This window comes from Phacochoerus africanus, chromosome 11, assembly GCF_016906955.1.
Source record: "Phacochoerus africanus isolate WHEZ1 chromosome 11, ROS_Pafr_v1, whole genome shotgun sequence".
NCBI classification, from domain to species: domain Eukaryota; kingdom Metazoa; phylum Chordata; class Mammalia; order Artiodactyla; family Suidae; genus Phacochoerus; species Phacochoerus africanus.
The window spans coordinates 127,677,573-127,696,722 of record NC_062554.1 but is presented as its reverse complement, the minus strand read 5'-3'; the positions used below and the strand labels follow the sequence as shown (position 1 = coordinate 127,696,722).

Sequence of the window (19,150 nt, the reverse complement as noted above, 5' to 3'; positions counted from 1 at the left end):
GTCAGTATGGCCATCATTAATAAGTCCACAAATAACAATTGATGGAGGGGGTGTGGAGAAAGGGAACCCTCCTGCATTGTTGGTGGGAATGTAAGCTGGTACAACCACTATGGAGAACAGTATGGAGGTACATTAGAAAACTATACATAGAACTACCATTTAACCCAGAATTCCACTCTTGTGCATATATCCAGATACAACTTTCCTTAAAAAAGACACATGCACCAGCATGTTCATTGTAGCACTTTTCACAATAGCCAAGACATGGACATTTGGGTTGTTTCCATTGATAGATGATGATGGATTAGGAAAAGTGGTGTGTATATATATATACACACACATACACACACACAATGGAATACTGCTCAACCATAAAAAGAACAAAAAAATGCCACTTTTCAGCAACATGGCTGAAACTACAGATTCTCATACTGAGTGAAGTAAGTCAAAGAGAAAGACAAATACCATATGATATCACTTCTATCTGCAATCTAATATATGGCACAAATGAACCTTTTCACAGAAAAGAAAATCATGGACTTGGAGAATAGACTTGTGGTTGCCAAGGGGGAGGGGGAGGGAGTACGATGGATTGGGAACTTGGGGTTAATAGATGCAGACTATTGCCTTCGGAATGGATTAGCAATGAGATCCTGCTGTGTAGCACTGGGAACTATGTCTAGTTACTTATGATGGAGCATGATAACGCATGATAATGTGCGAAATAAGAATGTATACATCTATGTGTAACTGAGTCACCATGATGTACAGTAAGAAAAACAATGTATTGGGGATATATATATACACACACACATATATATTTAAATACCTCAAGACAAATGATAATGAAAACACTACCATTCAGAAGCTATGGGATGCTACAAAAGCAGTGCTTAGAGGGAAGTTCATAGCAATACATGCCTTCCTGAGAAAAGAAGACAAATCTCAAATGGACAACTTACCCCACCACCTAAAAGAATTAGAAAAAGAAGAACAAACAAACCTTAAGACAGCAGAAGGAAGGTAATCATAACGATCAGAGAGGAAATTAAAAAAAATACAGATTCAAAAAACAATAGAAAAAAAAAATCAATAAAACCAAGAGCTGGTTCTTTGAAAGGGTAAATAAAATTGATAGACCTCTGGCCAGACTCACCAAGAAGAGGAGGGAAAGAACTCAAAAAAAAAAAAAGTGAAAAGGAGAAACCTCAATGGATGCTGCAGAAATAAAAATAATAAATAAAACATAGAAGAATATTATGAACAATTATATGCCAACAAATTTGACAACCTATAAGAAATCTGACAACTTTCTGAAGACTTACAGCCTGCCTAAATCAAGAAGAAATAGACCAATTGAACAGACTGATCACTAGAAATGAAATTGAATATGTAATAAAAACACTCCCTGCAAACAAAAGTTCAGGACCAGATGGCTTCCAAATTCTCCCAAATTCTACCAAACATACAAAGAAGAACTTATAACCATCCTTCTTAAACTGTTCCAAAAGGTTGAAGAAGAAGGAACACTCCCAAAGACATTCTATGAAGCCACCCACCATCACCCTAATACCAAAACTAGACAAAGATACTATGAAAAAAGAAAACTAGGGGCCAATATATTTGATGAATATAGATGCAAAAATTCTCAAAAATATTTTAGCTGAGTCCAACAACATATTAAAAAGATCACACTGGAGTTCCTGTCGTGGCGCAGTGGTTAATGAATCCAACTAGGAACCATGAGGTTGCAGGTTCAGTCCCTGCCCTTGCTCAGTGGGTTAACGATCCGGTGTTGCTGTGAGCTGTGGTGTAGGTTGCAGATGTGGCTTGGATCCCGCGTTGCTGTGGCTCTGGCGTAGGCCCGCGGCTACAGCTCTGATTCGTCCCCTAGCTGGGGAACCTCCATATGCCGTGGGAGCGGCCCAAAGAAATAGCAAAAAGATGAAAAAAAAAGCCATTTATAACAAACCCACAGCAAATATATTACTCAATGGAGAGAAACTGAAAGTCTTCCAGCTAAAATCTGGAACAAAACCAGGAAGCCAACTCTCACCACTTTTATTTAACATAGTAGGGGAAAGACCTAGCCACAGCAAACTGACAAACAAAAGAAATAAAATGTATCCAAAGTGGAAGAAAAGAGGTAAAATTCTCTGCAGAGGCCATGATACTATATATAGAAAACCCTAAGGATTCTACACAAAAACTCTTCATCCATGAATTCAGCAAGTAGCAGGATACAAGATTAACATTCTGAAATCAGTGGCATTTCTATATACTAACAATGAAATATTAGAAAAGGAATATGAAAATACAATACCTTTTGAAATCACACCCCCAAAAGGTAAATACCTAGGCATAAACCTGATTAAGGAGGTGAAAAACTCATATGCTGAGAACTCTAATACATTAATCAAGGAAATTAAAGAGGATTCAAAGAAATGGAAAGATATTCCATGCTCCTTAGAAGAATTAATATAGTAAAAATGGCCATACTACCCAAAGCAATCTACAGATTCAGTATAATCCCTATCAAATTACTCATGATATTTTTCACAGAACAAACAATCCAGCAACCTATATGGAACCACGAAAGACCCAGAATTGCCAAAGCAATTTTAGGAACAAAAGCCAAGCAGGAGGGATAACTCCCAGACCTCAGACAGTTTACAAGATATAGTAATGAAGACAGTGTGGTATTGGTTTCAAAGCAGACATACAGACTAATGGAACAGAGTAGAGAACCAGGATATAAACCCAGACAACTATGGCCAATTAATCTTCAACAAAGGAGGCAAGAACATAAAATGGGAAAAAGACAGTCTTTTCAGCAAATGGTGCTGGCAAAACTGGACAACTACATGTAAATCAATGAAACTAGAACACACTCTCATACTGTGCACAAAAATAAAACCTAAAATGGCTTGAGGACTTAAACATAAGACAAGACACCATCAAACTCCTAGAAGAGTACATAGGCAAAACATTCTTCAACCATACAAATGTTTTCTTAGGTCAGTCTCCCAAGGCAATAGAAATAAAAACAAAAATAAACCAATGGGACCTAATCAAACTTACAGACTTTTTTATAGCAAAGGAAACCATAGGAAAAAAAAAAGATGTCCTACAGATGTGAGAAAATAGTTTCAAATGATGCAACTGACAAGGGCTTAATTGCTAAAATACACAAACAACTTTACAACTCAACAGCAAAAAAAAAAACCTAATTTAAAAATTGGCAAAAGACCTGAATAGACATTTCTGCAAAGAAGATATACAGATGGGTAACAGGCACATGAAAAGATGTTCAAAATCACTATTAGAGAAATGCAAATCAAAACTACAGTGAGATACCACCTCATACCTATCAGAATGGCCATCATTAATAAGTCCACAAATAACAAACGCTGGAGAGGGTGTGGAGAAAAGTGTGCCCTCCTACACTATTGATGGGAATGTAAATTGGTACAACCTCTATGGAAAACAGTATGGAGGTACCTCAGGAAACTAAATATAGAACTACCATAGGATCCAGCAATCCCACTGCTGGGCATATATCTGGACAAAACTTTTATTGAAAAAAACACATGCACCCCTATGTTCATTGCAGCACTATTCACAATAGCCAAGACATGGAAACAACCTAAATGTCCACTGATGGATGGATTAGGAAGATGTGATATATATATACAATGGAATACTACTAAGCCATAAAAAAGAACAAAATAATGCTACTTGCAGCAACATGGATGGACCTAGAGACTCTCATACTAAGTGATGTACATCAGAAAGAGAATGACAAATACAATATATCACTTATATGTAGAATCTAAACTTGAACCTATCTAAGAAAAGAAACAAACTCGTGGACTTAGAGAACAGATTAGTGGTTGCCAAGAGGGAGGGAGTGGGATGGATTGGGAGTTTGGGGTTAGTAGATGCCAACTATTGCATTTAGAATGGATAAGCAGGGAGATCTGCTGCATAGCACAGCAAACTATATCTAGTCACTTGTGATGAAACATGATGGAGAATAATTTGAGACAAAGAATGTGTTATATATGTGTGTGACTGGTTCAGTTTGCTGTACAGCAGAAATTGACAGAACATTATAAATCAATTGTAATAGAAAAAATAAAAATCTTACAAATAGAGACAAGGACATAGATGAATATAAATTTTGAAAACAATTAGGTCTATATACTTCAGCAGCTAGGATGGTCAGCTCTAAAGTACTTCATCTGAAAAGAAACATTTATTTCCTGTCATTTACTTAATGATAAATTGTGTTGTTCATGAAATGAGAACTGTGAGAGGGAACAAACATAAAATTCCATATACTGAGTAAGGTAGGTGAAATAAAACATGGTAGTAGCATGGAAGTGAAAAAAAAAAATCAAAGGCGTCATAAAACTGAAAATTTATCTGCTTTGGTATCCTTTACCTACATCCTCCCTTCCCCTCTTTCTTCCTTCCCATTTTTTTCCCTCTTTTCTTTGTTCCTCTTCTCTATAGCTAAAGATTTTGCCTACCTTTTACTACTGATTTCAGATATATTTCTAGAAGTGAAATTATTGGTTCAAAAAAAAAAAAAAAAAGGACATTGGAGGCAAAGGCCTCAGGAATAATATCAGTGTGAACTCCTCTAGAGGTGGGAATTTTGCAAAAATTTTCTACCAACCATCAGGTCTGAGAAGCCCCAGGCCAAACACAAACTGGGTGGGAACACAGTCCCATTCATCAGCCAACAGGCTGCCTCAAGACCCCCCCCCCACCCCAGGCATACAGCCACTAATCTCACCTAGAGACAAAGCCCCACCCACCAGAGGGAAAAGAATCAGCTCTATCCACCAGTGGGCAGGCACCAGTCCCTTGTATCAGAAAGCCTACAGGAGGCCCGCGTACCAACTTCAGCCAGAAAGGGGGCAGGGGGCAGACATCAAAAGCAAGAGAGGCTACAACTCTATTGGTTGCAAAAAGGAGATCACACCAAAAATCTATACAAAATGAAAAGGCAGAGAATTATTACTCAGATAAGGGAGCAAAAAAAAAAAAAAAAAACCCAGAAGAAAAGCTTAGAGATCTGGAGATTACCAGTCTCTATGAAAAAGACTGACAATTGTCAAGATGATTCAAATCTTGGAAATAAACTGGAGGCAAAGATTGATAAATTATAAGAAACTTTGAGCAAAGTAATACACAAGACTTATGAATTAACTAGCAGAGATGCAAAATACAGTAGCTGAAATAAAAAAAAATTCCTTAAAAGCAGCCAATAGCAGAATACAGGAGGCAGAAGAAAGAAAAAGTGAGGTGGAGGACAGACTAGTGAAAATCACTGATGTGGAACAGAAAAAGAGAAAAAGATTAAACAAGAATGAAGACCATCTAAGAGAACTCTGGGACTATGTTAAATGCACCAACATCCATATTATAGATGTTTCAGAAGGAGGAGAGAGAGAGAAAGTGCAAAGAAAATATTTGAAGACCTAATAGCTGAAAACATCCCTAACATGGGAAAGGAATCACTCACTCAAATCCAGGAAGCACAACAAGTGCCATATAAAATAAACCCAAGGAGGAACACCGTGAGACACGTTAATCAAACTGACCAAAATTAAAGAAAGTATCGTAGCAGTTAGGGAAAGTAAATAACATACAAGGGGACCCAAATAAGGTTATTGGCAGATTTTTCAGCAGAAACTCTTCAGCCCCGAAGGGAGTGCCATGATAAAGTGATCAAAGGAAGAAACCTCCAACCAGGAATACTCTACCCAGCAAGGCTCTCATTCAGATTTGAAGGCAAAATCAGAAGCTTTACAGACAAGCAAAAACTAACAGAATTCATCACCACTAAACCACCTTTACAGCAAATACTAAAGTAACTTCTCTAGGTGGCAAAGAAAAGGCATAACTAGAAACAAAAATATTACAAATGAGAAGGATCACCAGTAAAGGCATACATATAGTTAAGGTAGGAAATCATCCAGACACAAATATGCTACCAAATCAGAAACTGTGGAAGAGGAGGGTACAAATGTAGGACACTGGAGATGCATTTGCAATTAAGAGATCAACAACTTAAAACAATCTTGTATATCTGTAGACTCCTCTATCAAAACTTCATGGTAACTGCAAACCAAAAATCTACAATAGATACACAAATAAAAACCTATCCAAATACAACACTACTGATAGTCATCAAATCACAAGAGAAGAGAAAAAGAAGGGAAGAAAAAAGACCAACAAAAACAAATCCAAAACAGCTAATAAAATGGCAGTAAGAACATACATATCAATAATTACCTTAAATGTAAATGGACTAACTGCTCCAACCAAAAGACATAGACTGGCTGAATAGATATAAAAACCAGACCCATATATATGCTGTCTTCAAGAGACCCACTTTAGTTCTAGGGACACATATAAACTGAAAGTGAGAGGATGGAATAAGATATTCCAAGCAAACAAATCAAAAGAAAGCTGGAGTAGCAATATTCATATCAGACAAAATAGACCTTAAAGTAAAGAATATTTATGAGACAAAGCATGACATTATATAATGACCAAGCATGACATTATATAATGACCAAAGGATCAATCCAAGAAGCAGATATAACAGTTGTAAATATATATACCCCCAACATAGGATCACCTCAATATATATGGCAACTGTTAACAGCCTTAAAAGGAGAAATTGACAACAACAAAATAATAGTGGGAGACTTTTAACACCCCACTTACAGCAATGGACAGATCATCCACACAGAAAAACAAGGAAACACGGGCCTTAAATGATGCATTATACCAGGTGGACCTAATAGTTATTTATAGAATATCCTTATAGAATATTCCATCCAAAAGCAGCAGAATACATGTTGTTCTCAAGTGCGCAACACTTTCTCTAGGATCAATCACATTCATGGCCACAAACCAAGCCTCAGTGAATTTAAGGAATTTGCTATCATATCAAGCATCTTTTCCAACCACAATGCTATATGACTGGAAACCAACAAGAAAAAAACTGCAAAAAACAGAAACAGGTGGCAACTAAGCAACATGCTACTAAACAACCAAAGGATCACTGAAGAAATCAAAGAGGAAATTAAAAAATAGCTAGAAGCAAATGACAACAAAGACCCAACAATCCAAAACATATGGGATGCAGCAAAAGCAGTTCTAAGAGCAAAGCTTATAGCAACACAAGCCTGCCTCAGGAAACAAGAACAAGCTCAAATAAAACAACCTAACTTCACGCCTCAAGCAAATAGATAGATAGTAACAGACAAGACCTGATGTTAGTAGAAGGATAGATCAGAGCAGAAATAAATGACATAGAAATGAAATAGAAACAAAGAAAACCATGGGGGGGGGGAGGAAAATCACAGAAACTAAAAGTTGGTTCTTTGAAAAGATTTAACAAAATTGATTTAACAGAAAGTTTAACAGAATTGATAAACTCTTAGCCTGACTCATTACACCCTCATCACAAGAAGAGAGGACTCAAATCAATAAATTTAGAAATGAAAAGGAGAAGTTACAATGGACATTACAGAAGTACAAAGGGTCATAAGAGACTACTACAAGCAACTATATGCCAATAAAATGGACAAACCTAGAAGAAATGGACATATTCTTAGAAAAGTACAATCTTCCAAGACTAAACCAAGATGAAATAGCAAAGACGAATAGACCAATCCCCCAAGTACTGAAATTGAAACTGATTCAAAACCTTCCGACAAACAAAAGTCCAGGACCAGATGGCTTCACAGGTGAATCCTATCAAACATTTAGGGAAGAGCTAACACCTATCCTTCTGAAACTATTCCAATAAATTGCAGAGGGAGAACACTCCCAAACTCATCCTATGAGGCCACCATCACCCCGATACCAAACCAAGACAAAGATACCACATACCCAAGAAAGGAAAACTACAGGCCAATATCACTGATGAACATAGATGCAAAATACGAGCAAACTGAATCCAGCAATGCATTAAAAGGATCATACGCCATGATCAAGTGGGATTTCTCCCAGGGATTCAAGAATTTTTTCAATATCCACAAATCAATCAGTGTGATGCACCACATTAACAAACTGAAGAAGAAAAACCATGTGATCCTCTCAATAGATGCAGGAAAAGCTTTTGACAAAAATCTAACACCCATGTCTGGTAAAAACCCTCCAGAAAGTGGGCACAGAGGGACCCTACCTCAACATAGTAAAGGCCATATATGACAAGCCCACAGAACCCACATCATTCACAATGGTGGAAAGCTGAAGGAATTCCCCCTAAGATCAGGTATAAGACAAGGATGTCCATTCTTGCCACTGCTATTCAACATAGTCTTGGAAGTCCTAGCCATGGCGATCGGCGAAGAAAAAGACATAAAACGAATCCAAATTGGGAAGGAAGAAGTGAAGCTAGTAAAACTCTCACTGTGACATGATACTGTCCCTCATAAATCCTGAAGATGCTGCCAGAAAACTGCTATAGAGTTCATCAGTGAATTTGGTAAAGTTGCAGGCTATATAAAATTAATACACAGAAATTGATTGCATTTTTATGTACTAACAATGAAAGATCAGAAAGAGAAATTAGGGGTACAATCCCATGTGTCACTGCACCAAAAAGAATGAAATACCTAGGAATAAACCTACCTGAAGGGACAAAAGACCTGTACTCTGAAAACGAAGATGCCGAGGAAAGAAATCAAAAGATGACACATAAACAGATGGAAAGACGTACCATGTTCTTAGATTGGAAGAATCAGTATTGTCCAAATGACTATACTGCCCAAGGCAATCTACAGATTCTGTGCAATCTCTGTAAAATTACCAAGGACATTTTTCACAGAACTAGAACAAAATATTTCAGTGCTTGTTTGGAAGTACAAAAGACCCAAAATAGCCAAACCATCCTGAAGAAAAAAAAAAAAAAGAGCTGGAATAGTCACGCTCCTTGACTTCATACTATAGTACAAAGGTACAGTCATCAGAACCGTATGGTATTGGCACAAAAACATGAATATATATCAGGGGGACAGGATAGAAAGCCCAGAATTAAGCCCACCCACCTACAGTCAAGTAATCTATGACAAAAGAGGCAAGAATATACAATGGAGAAAAGACAGTCCCTTCAATAAGTGGTGCTGGTAGAACTGGATAGCTACATGTAAAAGAATGAATTAGAACATTTCCTAACACCATACACAAAAATAAACTGAAATGATTAAAGACCTAAATACAAGACTGGATATTGTAAAACTCTTAGAGGAAAACATAGGCTGAACACCCTCTGACTTAAACCACAGTAGTATCTTCTCAGATCCACCCCCCAGAGTAATGACAATAAAAACAAAAATAAACAAATGAGACCTAATTAAATGTAAATGTTTTTGCACAGCAATGGAAATCCTAAACAAAATGAAAAAACAGAATGGGAGATAATATTTGCAAATGAAGCAACTGAGAAGGGATTAATCTCCAAAATATATAAACACTTCCTGAAGCTCAATACCAAAAATACAACCCCATCAAAAAATGGGCAGAATATCTAAATAGACAGTTCTCCAAAGAAGACATACAGATGGCCAAAAAAAAAAAAAAAAAATTAGGCATTCAACATCACTATTAGAGAAATCCAAATCAAAACTACAATGACGTACCACCTTACACAAGCCAGAATGACCATCATCACATGTTTGCAAACAATAAATGCTGGAGAGGGTGTGGAGAAAAGGAAACCCTCTTACACTGTTGGTGGGAATGTACATTGGTACAACCACTGTGGAAAACAGTATGGCGACTCCTCAAACTAAAAATAAAATTACCATATGATCCAGCAATCCCACTCCTGGCCATCTATCCAGAGAAAACCATGGCTAGAAAAGATGCAGGTACTCCAGTGTTTTCTGCAGAACTTTATACAATAGCTAAAACATGGAAGCAACCCAAATGTCCATCAACAGAGGACTGGATAAAGAAGACGTGGTACATATACACAATGGAATATTACTCAGCCATAAGAAGGAATGAAGTAATGGCATTTGCAGCAACATGGATGGCTCTGGAAATTATCATACTAAGTGAAGTTATACAGTGAGACTTCATATGCTATCACTTGTATGTGGAATCTAAAAAAAGGGTATGATAAACTTCTTTGCAGAACAGGAATTCACAGACTTTGAAAAACTTGTGGTTTCCGAAGGAGACAGGTTGCTGGGTGGAGGAGTGGGATGGGGGTTTGGGATGGAAATGCTGTAAAATTTGGTTGGGATGATCATTGTACAACTATTAATGTAATAAAATCCACTGAGTTTCTCCTTTTATAAAAGAGATGAGAATAATACACAGAAAAAATAGGAAAATAGAGTGCTCATTCAATGTTCTCAGAGGTGCTTGCTTCTATACTTGGTATAGGAAAAGCTCTGATCAAGTCTTTCAGTGATTATTTTTAAACCTCAAAATTTACCAGAAATAAGAGATCTCTATGTCTGTATTTTTCCAGTGGTCAGAGTCATTAACCCTGGTAATGATACCATACCCAGCAAAAGTGAACACTCTAGTCCAGGTGTATCCACTCTGCCCTACTTCTTGGAGCCTCTCTGACATGAAGAAATACAATTCCAAAGCCCTCAAAGAGAATACTTGGCCTCCATTATTTTTCTGTCTTCGAAACCTTTACTGCAAAAATAATATTGCCCTGTTACAAATGTTGCCCCATCTACATTTCCATCCTCCATTTTCCTATTTTCCTGATAATTGTCAATATGAAGACATTAAGTAATCAGATACTACCACATGTAGTAAAACGTCACATCTGCTGTAGATATTTTAAAAAATTAAAATAGGAAAAAAAAAAAAAACCAAAACCCTGACGGTTGGAATCATCTTGGAAAGCTTAAAATATCCTGTCTCTCTAGATTAGGATGTGATACCAGGACACCACTGACACCACTCTTAAGAGCAACTAAACCTTTAAAAATTAACCTTTAAAAATAATAAGGATAGTGGATCAAGAAGATGTGGTACATATACACAATGGAATATTACTCAGCCATTAAAATGAATGAAATACCAGCATTTTTAGCAACATGGATGGACCTAGAAACTATCATGCTAAGTGAAGTCAGCCATACAGTGAGACACCAACATCAAATGCTTTCACTGACATGCAGCATCTGAAAAGAGTACAGACTGAACTTCTTTGCAGAACAGATGCTGACTCACATTGAAAAATTTATGGTCTCCAGAGGAGACAGTTTGGGGGGTGGGGGGATGTGCTTGGGTTATAGGATAGAAATCCTGTGAAACTGGGTTGTTATGATCATTATACAACTATAGATGTGATATTCATTTGAGTAATAAAAAAATAAATATATAAAAAAATAACGAGGATAAAGGTAAATTGAGCCTTCTGTTTCCATTTATCTGAAGACTAAGCAGCTATAATTTAATGGTTTGTATAACTGTAATAAAGAATGGGTTGAGAGTTCCCATCGTGGCTCAGTGGTTAACAAATCTGACTAGGAACCATGAGGTTGCATGTTCGATCCCTGCCCTTGCTCAGTGGGTTAACGATCCAGTGTTGCCATGAGCTGTGGTGTAGGTTGCAGACGCAGCTCGGACCCCCCATTGCTGTGGCTCTGGTGTAGGCCAGCAGCTACAGCTCCGATTTGACCCCTAGCCTGGGTCGCGGGAGCGGCCCTAGAAGAGGCAAAAAGACAAAAAAAAAAAAAGAAAAGAAAAAAAAAAGAATGGGTTGATTTAGTATCACTTAAACAGCATGCAAAATTTGATTATGTGTGCAATACGTAATCAGCAATTTAAATTCCAATTTTAAAGTGGTCAGAGAAAACATTAAGCACATGCTTTGGACTGGACAATATTTTTACTTTAACCTTCCAGCAAAGTCCACCATGATAACCACCTGGGCTCTTGCAACTGGGAAAGTACCTTAGCCCAGCCATCCTGTTAGATGTGTATGGTGAAGACGCCTGTTGTACAGCTGGGGAAATGGCAGCTCAGACAGGTGAACTTCACTAAGTCCACAACCAGTCGCCGAGAAACCATTTCTTGGACTTAATCCTTCTCCAAACGGGCCTCACAGTAAACTTGCCTGTCCCTGTCTATTTGCTTTCCCTGGAAGGAGAGACAAAACGTTGTATTGCTTATTTAGTAAATAGAGGATTCCTAATGACCAGTATGGGGTTGGATTCAAAGTTCTTGCACACACCAGTTCTGGTCTCTAAAATCTGTGTTTACATCCTGAGCAAATAGCATTGCTGCTATTCAACCAACCAGGTCACCTGGTTCACATTCCCGACTCTTTTACTCTGTCTTGCTGCTTCTCCTCTTATTGCCTTTTCTGCATTCAAATACTTCTAACAATTACAGAGAAAAAAAACCTCAGGAGTTTTTTTTTTTAATTTAAGATTGCCTTTTTATAGCATCAGAAGTTTCAATGACAGTATTCATCTTCAAAAGCAAGTACATCTAGTACCTCTAATATAATGGGGTCTAATAGAGTTTAAGTTCATAGATTCATTTTTAGAGTCATATCTATATAAAATGGAATCTTGTTCTTCCCAACGTGCCTAATTACCTCAGTTCTCAGACCTCTAATATTATAAAAGGCTACAGTCTTCTTTTTAAAAGCCCCCAATAAAATGATCAGAAGATAAAGCACACAGAACATTGACTGTCCTGTTGGTGTCTCTCTGTCTCTTCTCTGCGTGCATGTTCCAGGTGGGAGAGTTCAGAGCCCATGCTGCTGAGTGGACAGCCAACGTCACGGCCGAATTCAAGGAAACCAGGAGGCGGCTGAGCGTGGAGATTTATGACAAGTTCCAGCGCGCCACCTCCATTAAGCGGAAGCTCTCCGCAGAACTGGCTGGAAACCACAACCAGGAGCTGACTCCTTGTAGGAGGACCCTGTCAGTGAACCACTTAGCCACCGAGAGGGATGTCTTGCCTCCTTTACTGAAAACTGAAAGTATCTATTTGAACGGATTGACGCCACACTGTGCAGGCGAGGAAATTGCTGTTATTGAGAACATTAAATAGCCCTCTCTTTGAAAAGCCTTAGGCATAGGCATAGGTGAGGACTTCTATATGCTCTTTATGACTGTTGCTGGTAGCATTTTTTTAAATTGTGCATGAGCTCCAAAGGGGAAAAAAAAAAAATAGACACACCCATCATGGTCACCTACCACCGAGAGAATCTGGAATTCTGAGCCAGCACTATCTTTGATGATGCTTGTTGAATGGTCCACTTTCTTTGATGAGTGGAATGAAACAAGCAATGTCTCATGCCTTTTTGCGCCCAGACTGTTTTCTTCCCCCTTTTCCTAATGTGCCATAAGGCCTCAGAATGAATTCTAATTGTCTCTGGTAATAATGTAGCTTTGAGGGATCAGTCCTTAACTTTTCAGGGTCTACCTTACTGAGCCTAGATATGGACCATTTATGGATGACAACATTTCTCTTTGTAAATGGCAAGAAATTCTTATGCAGCCTTTTACCTAAGAAATTTTCTGTCAGTGCCTTATCTTACAAAGAAATAGAACCTCTCTAGCTAATGTGTGGTTTCTCCTTCCCTGCCCCACCCCTAGGCTCAACTCCGCAGTCCTTTACCCCACAGCTCCCATTTGAATACCATACCATGCTGGAAACAATATGTAAAATGACTGAAGTGATGATGATGCCTGGAGAAGGAATAAAGGCCAAGTTAGATGGACATTGAAGCAACACTCAGAAACCCTAGTGTTAAAGGCACTGCAGAGAAATGAGGTGCAAAGATGGCCCCTCTGAATATATTTAACTGACTCCAATACCAATGGTACAAATACACAGTATAATCATTACCAAGCCAGTAAAATTGGCTGCTCAACAATCCTTTTATCCTGGCAGATTTGGAATTTATCATTTATTCATAACTATACATCTTTTAAAGGTGGGAGAAGAAAAAAAATATATCAATGATCTGATAGAAGAAAACTGTTAAAAGGGATATTATTGAGGGTGAATTTAGACAATTGGTATGAATTGCCAATATGATGAAAAGATAGCCAAACAGTGTGTTACACGCATTTGCTAATAAACGTTATACTGCCAGCCTCTATTTGCTTTTTGATGTATGAAAGGCTTATGTGATTCTTTTTCCTTGAGTAATTTTTGCCAGATGAGAGGAGGTGACATAGTTGGACACAATCCTAGCCTTCTGTGGGTGCACCTCGGGAGTTGTGACTGAGTGTGAGAGCAGAAGCTGAAATTGGGATCACTGTGATTTTGCACATGGAAAAATGCAGATTGCAGGCATAATTCATCTCTGACATTAGAGAAAAAGCTATTATAGCACAATTTAAATCTTGGGAGTTTTTTTTTTTTTTAAAGATAGAAAAGGCCGCTGATCCTTTTTTGTTTGTTTAATTTTATATCCTGCAATGTTTTCAAGATTCAGAAGAAATTCAGTAAAGGCACCTAGTAGATTGCTACTCTTTCTTTTATTTTCATACACAGATCTACTGTACATTGTAAATATAATTTTTTAAATGCAGAAAGAAAAGGATTTCCCTAAGGATAATTGCAAAAATTACTTTTACTCTTAGGGGGTGGGAGGTGTCTGAATAAATGGCATTCAGATAAGGGTCTTAAAAAAATAAACCCAGGATCTTAAAAAAAATTAATAGATGCTTATTTTCCAAATTTTAAATTTAAGCTAGAAATGTAAATATTCAGTTAACTTGTTGAAGGTACTTTTATAAACTTAAAAAATTCTAACCAAAATTTTAGAAAGTCAGGCTCTTTTAGAAGGAAAGCTACACCCATTTCTTCAATAACTATTCTGAAAGTTCGTATGGTGGAATGCACCATGTATAAACTGTGAATTGTATTGACAAATAAAGTTTGTAATTAAAGTCAGCATTTTCTGAGTCTCCTGCTTGCTGCTGAGGATTTAGATCTGATTCTGGCCATGCAGAACTCCAGGATGTCACTTTTCATGCTGATTTTTTGAGGCACCTTTGTTCACAGTATTCAAGAAATATTTTCAATACAGTATTACTACCCTTGTCAAATATGTGCACATGTTCCACCTGTTGGCTGTTAATCCAAAGTAAAAATCCTGAAATTTCACTCTTGAAATATGATATTTTAAGTAGCATCTAAATTCAAGATTGTTTCTATTAAATTCTATCAATATCTTATTTTATCATTGTTAGACCTTGTCTTGACACTAAAGTAATTGGAATGCTGAACACAGGTGCCTGAATGTTTTTGTAAGAAAAGAGTCAAACATCCTGGAAGTTTTGAAGCTGAAAGAAGATTTTTGCAACTCATCCTCTAGAAGCTCATACCCCACATATTTGTCAGTATCTTACTTACATGTATTTATTCATTCCCAAGCACTTTGATGTTCTGTAAATATCCTAAAACTGGACCTAAAACAGGTCCCCAACATGATCCTTAGGATTAGAGAAAATTTAAGGAAGCCTGTGCACATTATTATCACTTATGTTTTTTCAAGTTTCAATATTTTGTTTACTTCTGTGGCGAGAACACTGATAAAGATTTTGGCATCATCTATGAGTTTCTTTTTTTCAATGGACCAGTTTAAGAATGAGTCGTTTTGTCCTGAAGGATATTTAAGGAAAAAAAAAAATACCAAACCTAGAAAGGATCAGGAACTCCCTGATCTGGAATCTGAGACATGGATTCTCGATGAGGCTCTCGATCCGCCTTAAAACTAGTCAAGGTGTAAGTGATTATTTGGGGCATTCTTGTAATTTATTACATCAGTCTATGGACTTTGCTGCCATAGTTCATGTCACACAGACTTTGCATTTCCAATCTTACTTCACTCTTGCGATAACAGGCAAAAAAAATTTTTTTTTTAATTTTAAAAAGTTAAGCAAGATTTGAATAATTTGTGTTTTGGCCTTTAAAAAAAATGAGAGCAGGGTGTAGGGCTTAGTTTCATTCTCAAATTCTAAGGAACATGTGTCATATAAGAAGCACTAAATCATCACTTGTGTAGAACATCTGTAGAATTCTTTGATTCAGAAGGCCAGAAGTTCAAACAAAGAAAAACTTTACATGGAACACCAGGAAAAAAAAAAGTTACAGGCATTTTGAAGACTTGAGAAAGCTATTTATGCCTAAGAACTGGAGGCCTAGATCCACTTATTTGTTTTCCTTTTTTTTTTTTTTTTTTTAAAAAAGTGTTTGCTGTTGTAGTAAAATCATAACTTATTTGTGGTTTGCGTTCCTTATCAAAGTGTGAGTAAATGTGCTTTGTATAAAGTAAAAGTCTATTTGAATACTCGTAATTCCATTAAAATTAATATATGATTTTTGCTTCAGCATGCGTTTACTTAAATGTCCTTTTTTTCCAAAGAATCTTGCTGGTCTTGTACATGCTTAGGTGTTGGTTCTGAGTGGGCATGGAAGTAGCATGGTTCCTTGGGTAGAACGTTTGGGAGTAACAATGTGGTTTTCTTAATAGAGGGAAAACTTCATAAGCTCCATGTGCTTCCCTGATCCGGTCCCGCCACAAAGGTTTAGGCAGCTTCTGTCTCACACATGATCCTTCCCCACTCAGGTCTTGACTTTGCCTTCCTAAAACACAGGATTAGTTCCCATGACCAGGACTTTTGACTCTACTCTTTTGTTTGACACATTATTGGTTCACTAAGCCCAGCTTTTAAGTGCCAGCATTTACCATTTCTAATATTCACAAAAACCACTTGTTATTTTCTTCGGATTAGCATTATAAAGTATGTTTACTGTGATATGCTTGTCTCAATTCACAACTAGGTTTTTTATGTCATTCTTTCTCAAAGAACTTCTGTACATTCACCAAAAGCTCAATTCCTGGACTTTATTCTTTTTTCTTTTGCCCTTTCAGACTCGGCTTTCTCTCTGAGCTCCATATTCATCTAGCTGACTCTGATTGGCTATCTCCACTTCTCAAAGGCACTGCAACATAACTCTATCTTCCCCTGCTCAGACCTGGCCCTCTTTAGGTGTCACCTGTTTTTGCAAATGGCATCACCATCCATTTGTCTGAGCAAGTCATCTTTGCTGTCCTTTTCTCTCCTTCAACTCCATACGCACCTATCACCTAGTCATATTGACTTACATCCTGAATGTGTCTTGAATTTGTACACACTCATCACTTTACTCCAAGCCACCACCACAGCTCCTCCTCTACTAACTGCTTTGGTTTCATTTCCTGCTTTAGTCACTGATAGAAGAATCCTCTTTTTAATATGCAAATATGATTGTGTTACTCTCTAGTTTAAATCCACTAACTGTCCTTCGGTTTTTTAGGAGTAACACCAGAATCCCTCATATCATTCTTATTTTGGTGCATCTCATGCCACCCTCTCCAGACTCACACTCTATCACCCTCCACACCTCTCTGTAATCCCAGCCCCAGTGAATCTATCTTTTTTCATTAAGTTATGCCTGGAATGCTTGCTCTCCTTTTCCCCTCGACTTTTTTCCACTTAACAAACCCCCACTCATTCTTCATAATCCAGCTTATGTATCACTTTCTCTGATAAGCCTTCCCTGATTATTAATTCAAGGATCTTTAATATATTCTATAAAACCCTGTCTTTCCCCGTTTATAATTAGCTAATTGTCACTATTCTTTGATTATTATCTGTCTTTCCCACTAGAACCCAAGTCATTTGTTTTTGCTTACCGAAGTAATTTATTTCCAAACTAGCAAAGTACATACTGTAGGCTCAAAAATACATGATGAACAAAAGAATAAGACAAAAACTGGCATTTATCTATGGTAACCGTCTTAAAACATCCTTGTGTGTAAGTATCCCACATTTTCTCAGCTCTGCAAACATTTACCTGTCCTTTTCTACTGGCTTAGTAGTAAATGGGATACAAATAGCATTCATTTCTCCTATCAACTGACAAGCTGGTACTGGTTGTTCTTTGTATATACAAAAATCAAAACTGATTCTTCAGCTAGAGAGACTTGCAGCTTTTTTGTCATTATGCACTCTTACTCCTTATAAACAAGGGTTTCATCATTTTCATTTTCAAATTTTTGGCTCTTAATAGATAATATCAAAGCTTTTCAATTATAATTTCATACTGAAAATTTGCTTAGAAATTAATTGTAAAGCATATTTTCTAATACTAGTAAATGGATGTTTTTTATTAGTAGAAAGCTAAATGCACATTTATTATCCTTGCCAAATAAAATTCAGCTTTTTCATGCTTAAACAAATTTATTAGCAGTCTGGGAAGAAATCCATTATTGGGTAGATTTTGAACTGTATCCAATTGAGGATATTAGTCACTTACATGGTATAATTTTGAAATCAACTCATAGAATAAACATTAGTTTTCATTCTATTGATGCCTGACTCTTGTAGATGGTATCTGTTTCTACACTATATAATTAAGAAAGAGCAATACGTAGACAATTTTTATCATACTATCTACCTTTTTTTTTCTTTTTTTGGCCACACCTGCAGCATATGGAAGTTCTCAGGCTAGGGATTGAATAAGAGCTACAGCTCCCAGCCTATGCCAAAGCCACAGCAATGCCAGATCTGACCTGTTATCTGCGGCCTACACTGGAGCTTGCAGCGGTGCCAGATCCTTAACCCACTGAGTGAGGACAGATCAAACCCACATCCTCATGGATACTATGTTGGGTCCTTAACCTACTTAGTTTAAAAAAAATTGTAGACTTTTAAATATTACTGACTTTAGGCTGTATGTTTCTGGAGTTTTACTAGAAATTCTAAATGAGCATCAGCAAGTGGCAATGTCTGGTCCAGAGTCAAATTTTATCATTGGCAGATATTTCAGAGTTAGACAGCTATAGCATCAAGATATGGTCAAGACTTGTTAAGAGTTTGTGCATGCACTGAGAAAATTTGATATTGCAAAAGTCTAGATATATACAAACAGATTAGCCAAGTATATGAATCTCTTCAGTGATTAATTTGTATGTGCAAACAAAATATTACTCTGTTCAAGGTTTACCAAGTCAACCTTTTTCAAGAGCTTTTAATGTACCAGTCACTGGAAATACTAAGCCCAATACATGTCTGCTCTCTGGGAGATGGCAGGCCATGGACACCAGCACAGACGGAGGGAATCAATT

General features: G+C 37.1%; 1 protein-coding gene across 2 annotated transcripts in view; it reads left to right on the top strand.

Moving 5' to 3' along the window:
• The window catches only part of KCNK2 (potassium two pore domain channel subfamily K member 2), a 158,257-nt gene extending 143,879 nt beyond the window's left edge, over positions 1-14,378 (top strand). For both annotated transcript variants that reach the window (XM_047753860.1, XM_047753859.1), the window contains exon 7: positions 12,754-14,378. In XM_047753860.1, the coding sequence (XP_047609816.1) occupies positions 12,754-13,071 (318 nt within the window). In that variant the 3' untranslated portion in view covers positions 13,072-14,378. The remainder of the gene's footprint in view (positions 1-12,753) is intronic.
• Positions 14,379-19,150: the final 4,772 nt, after the last annotated feature.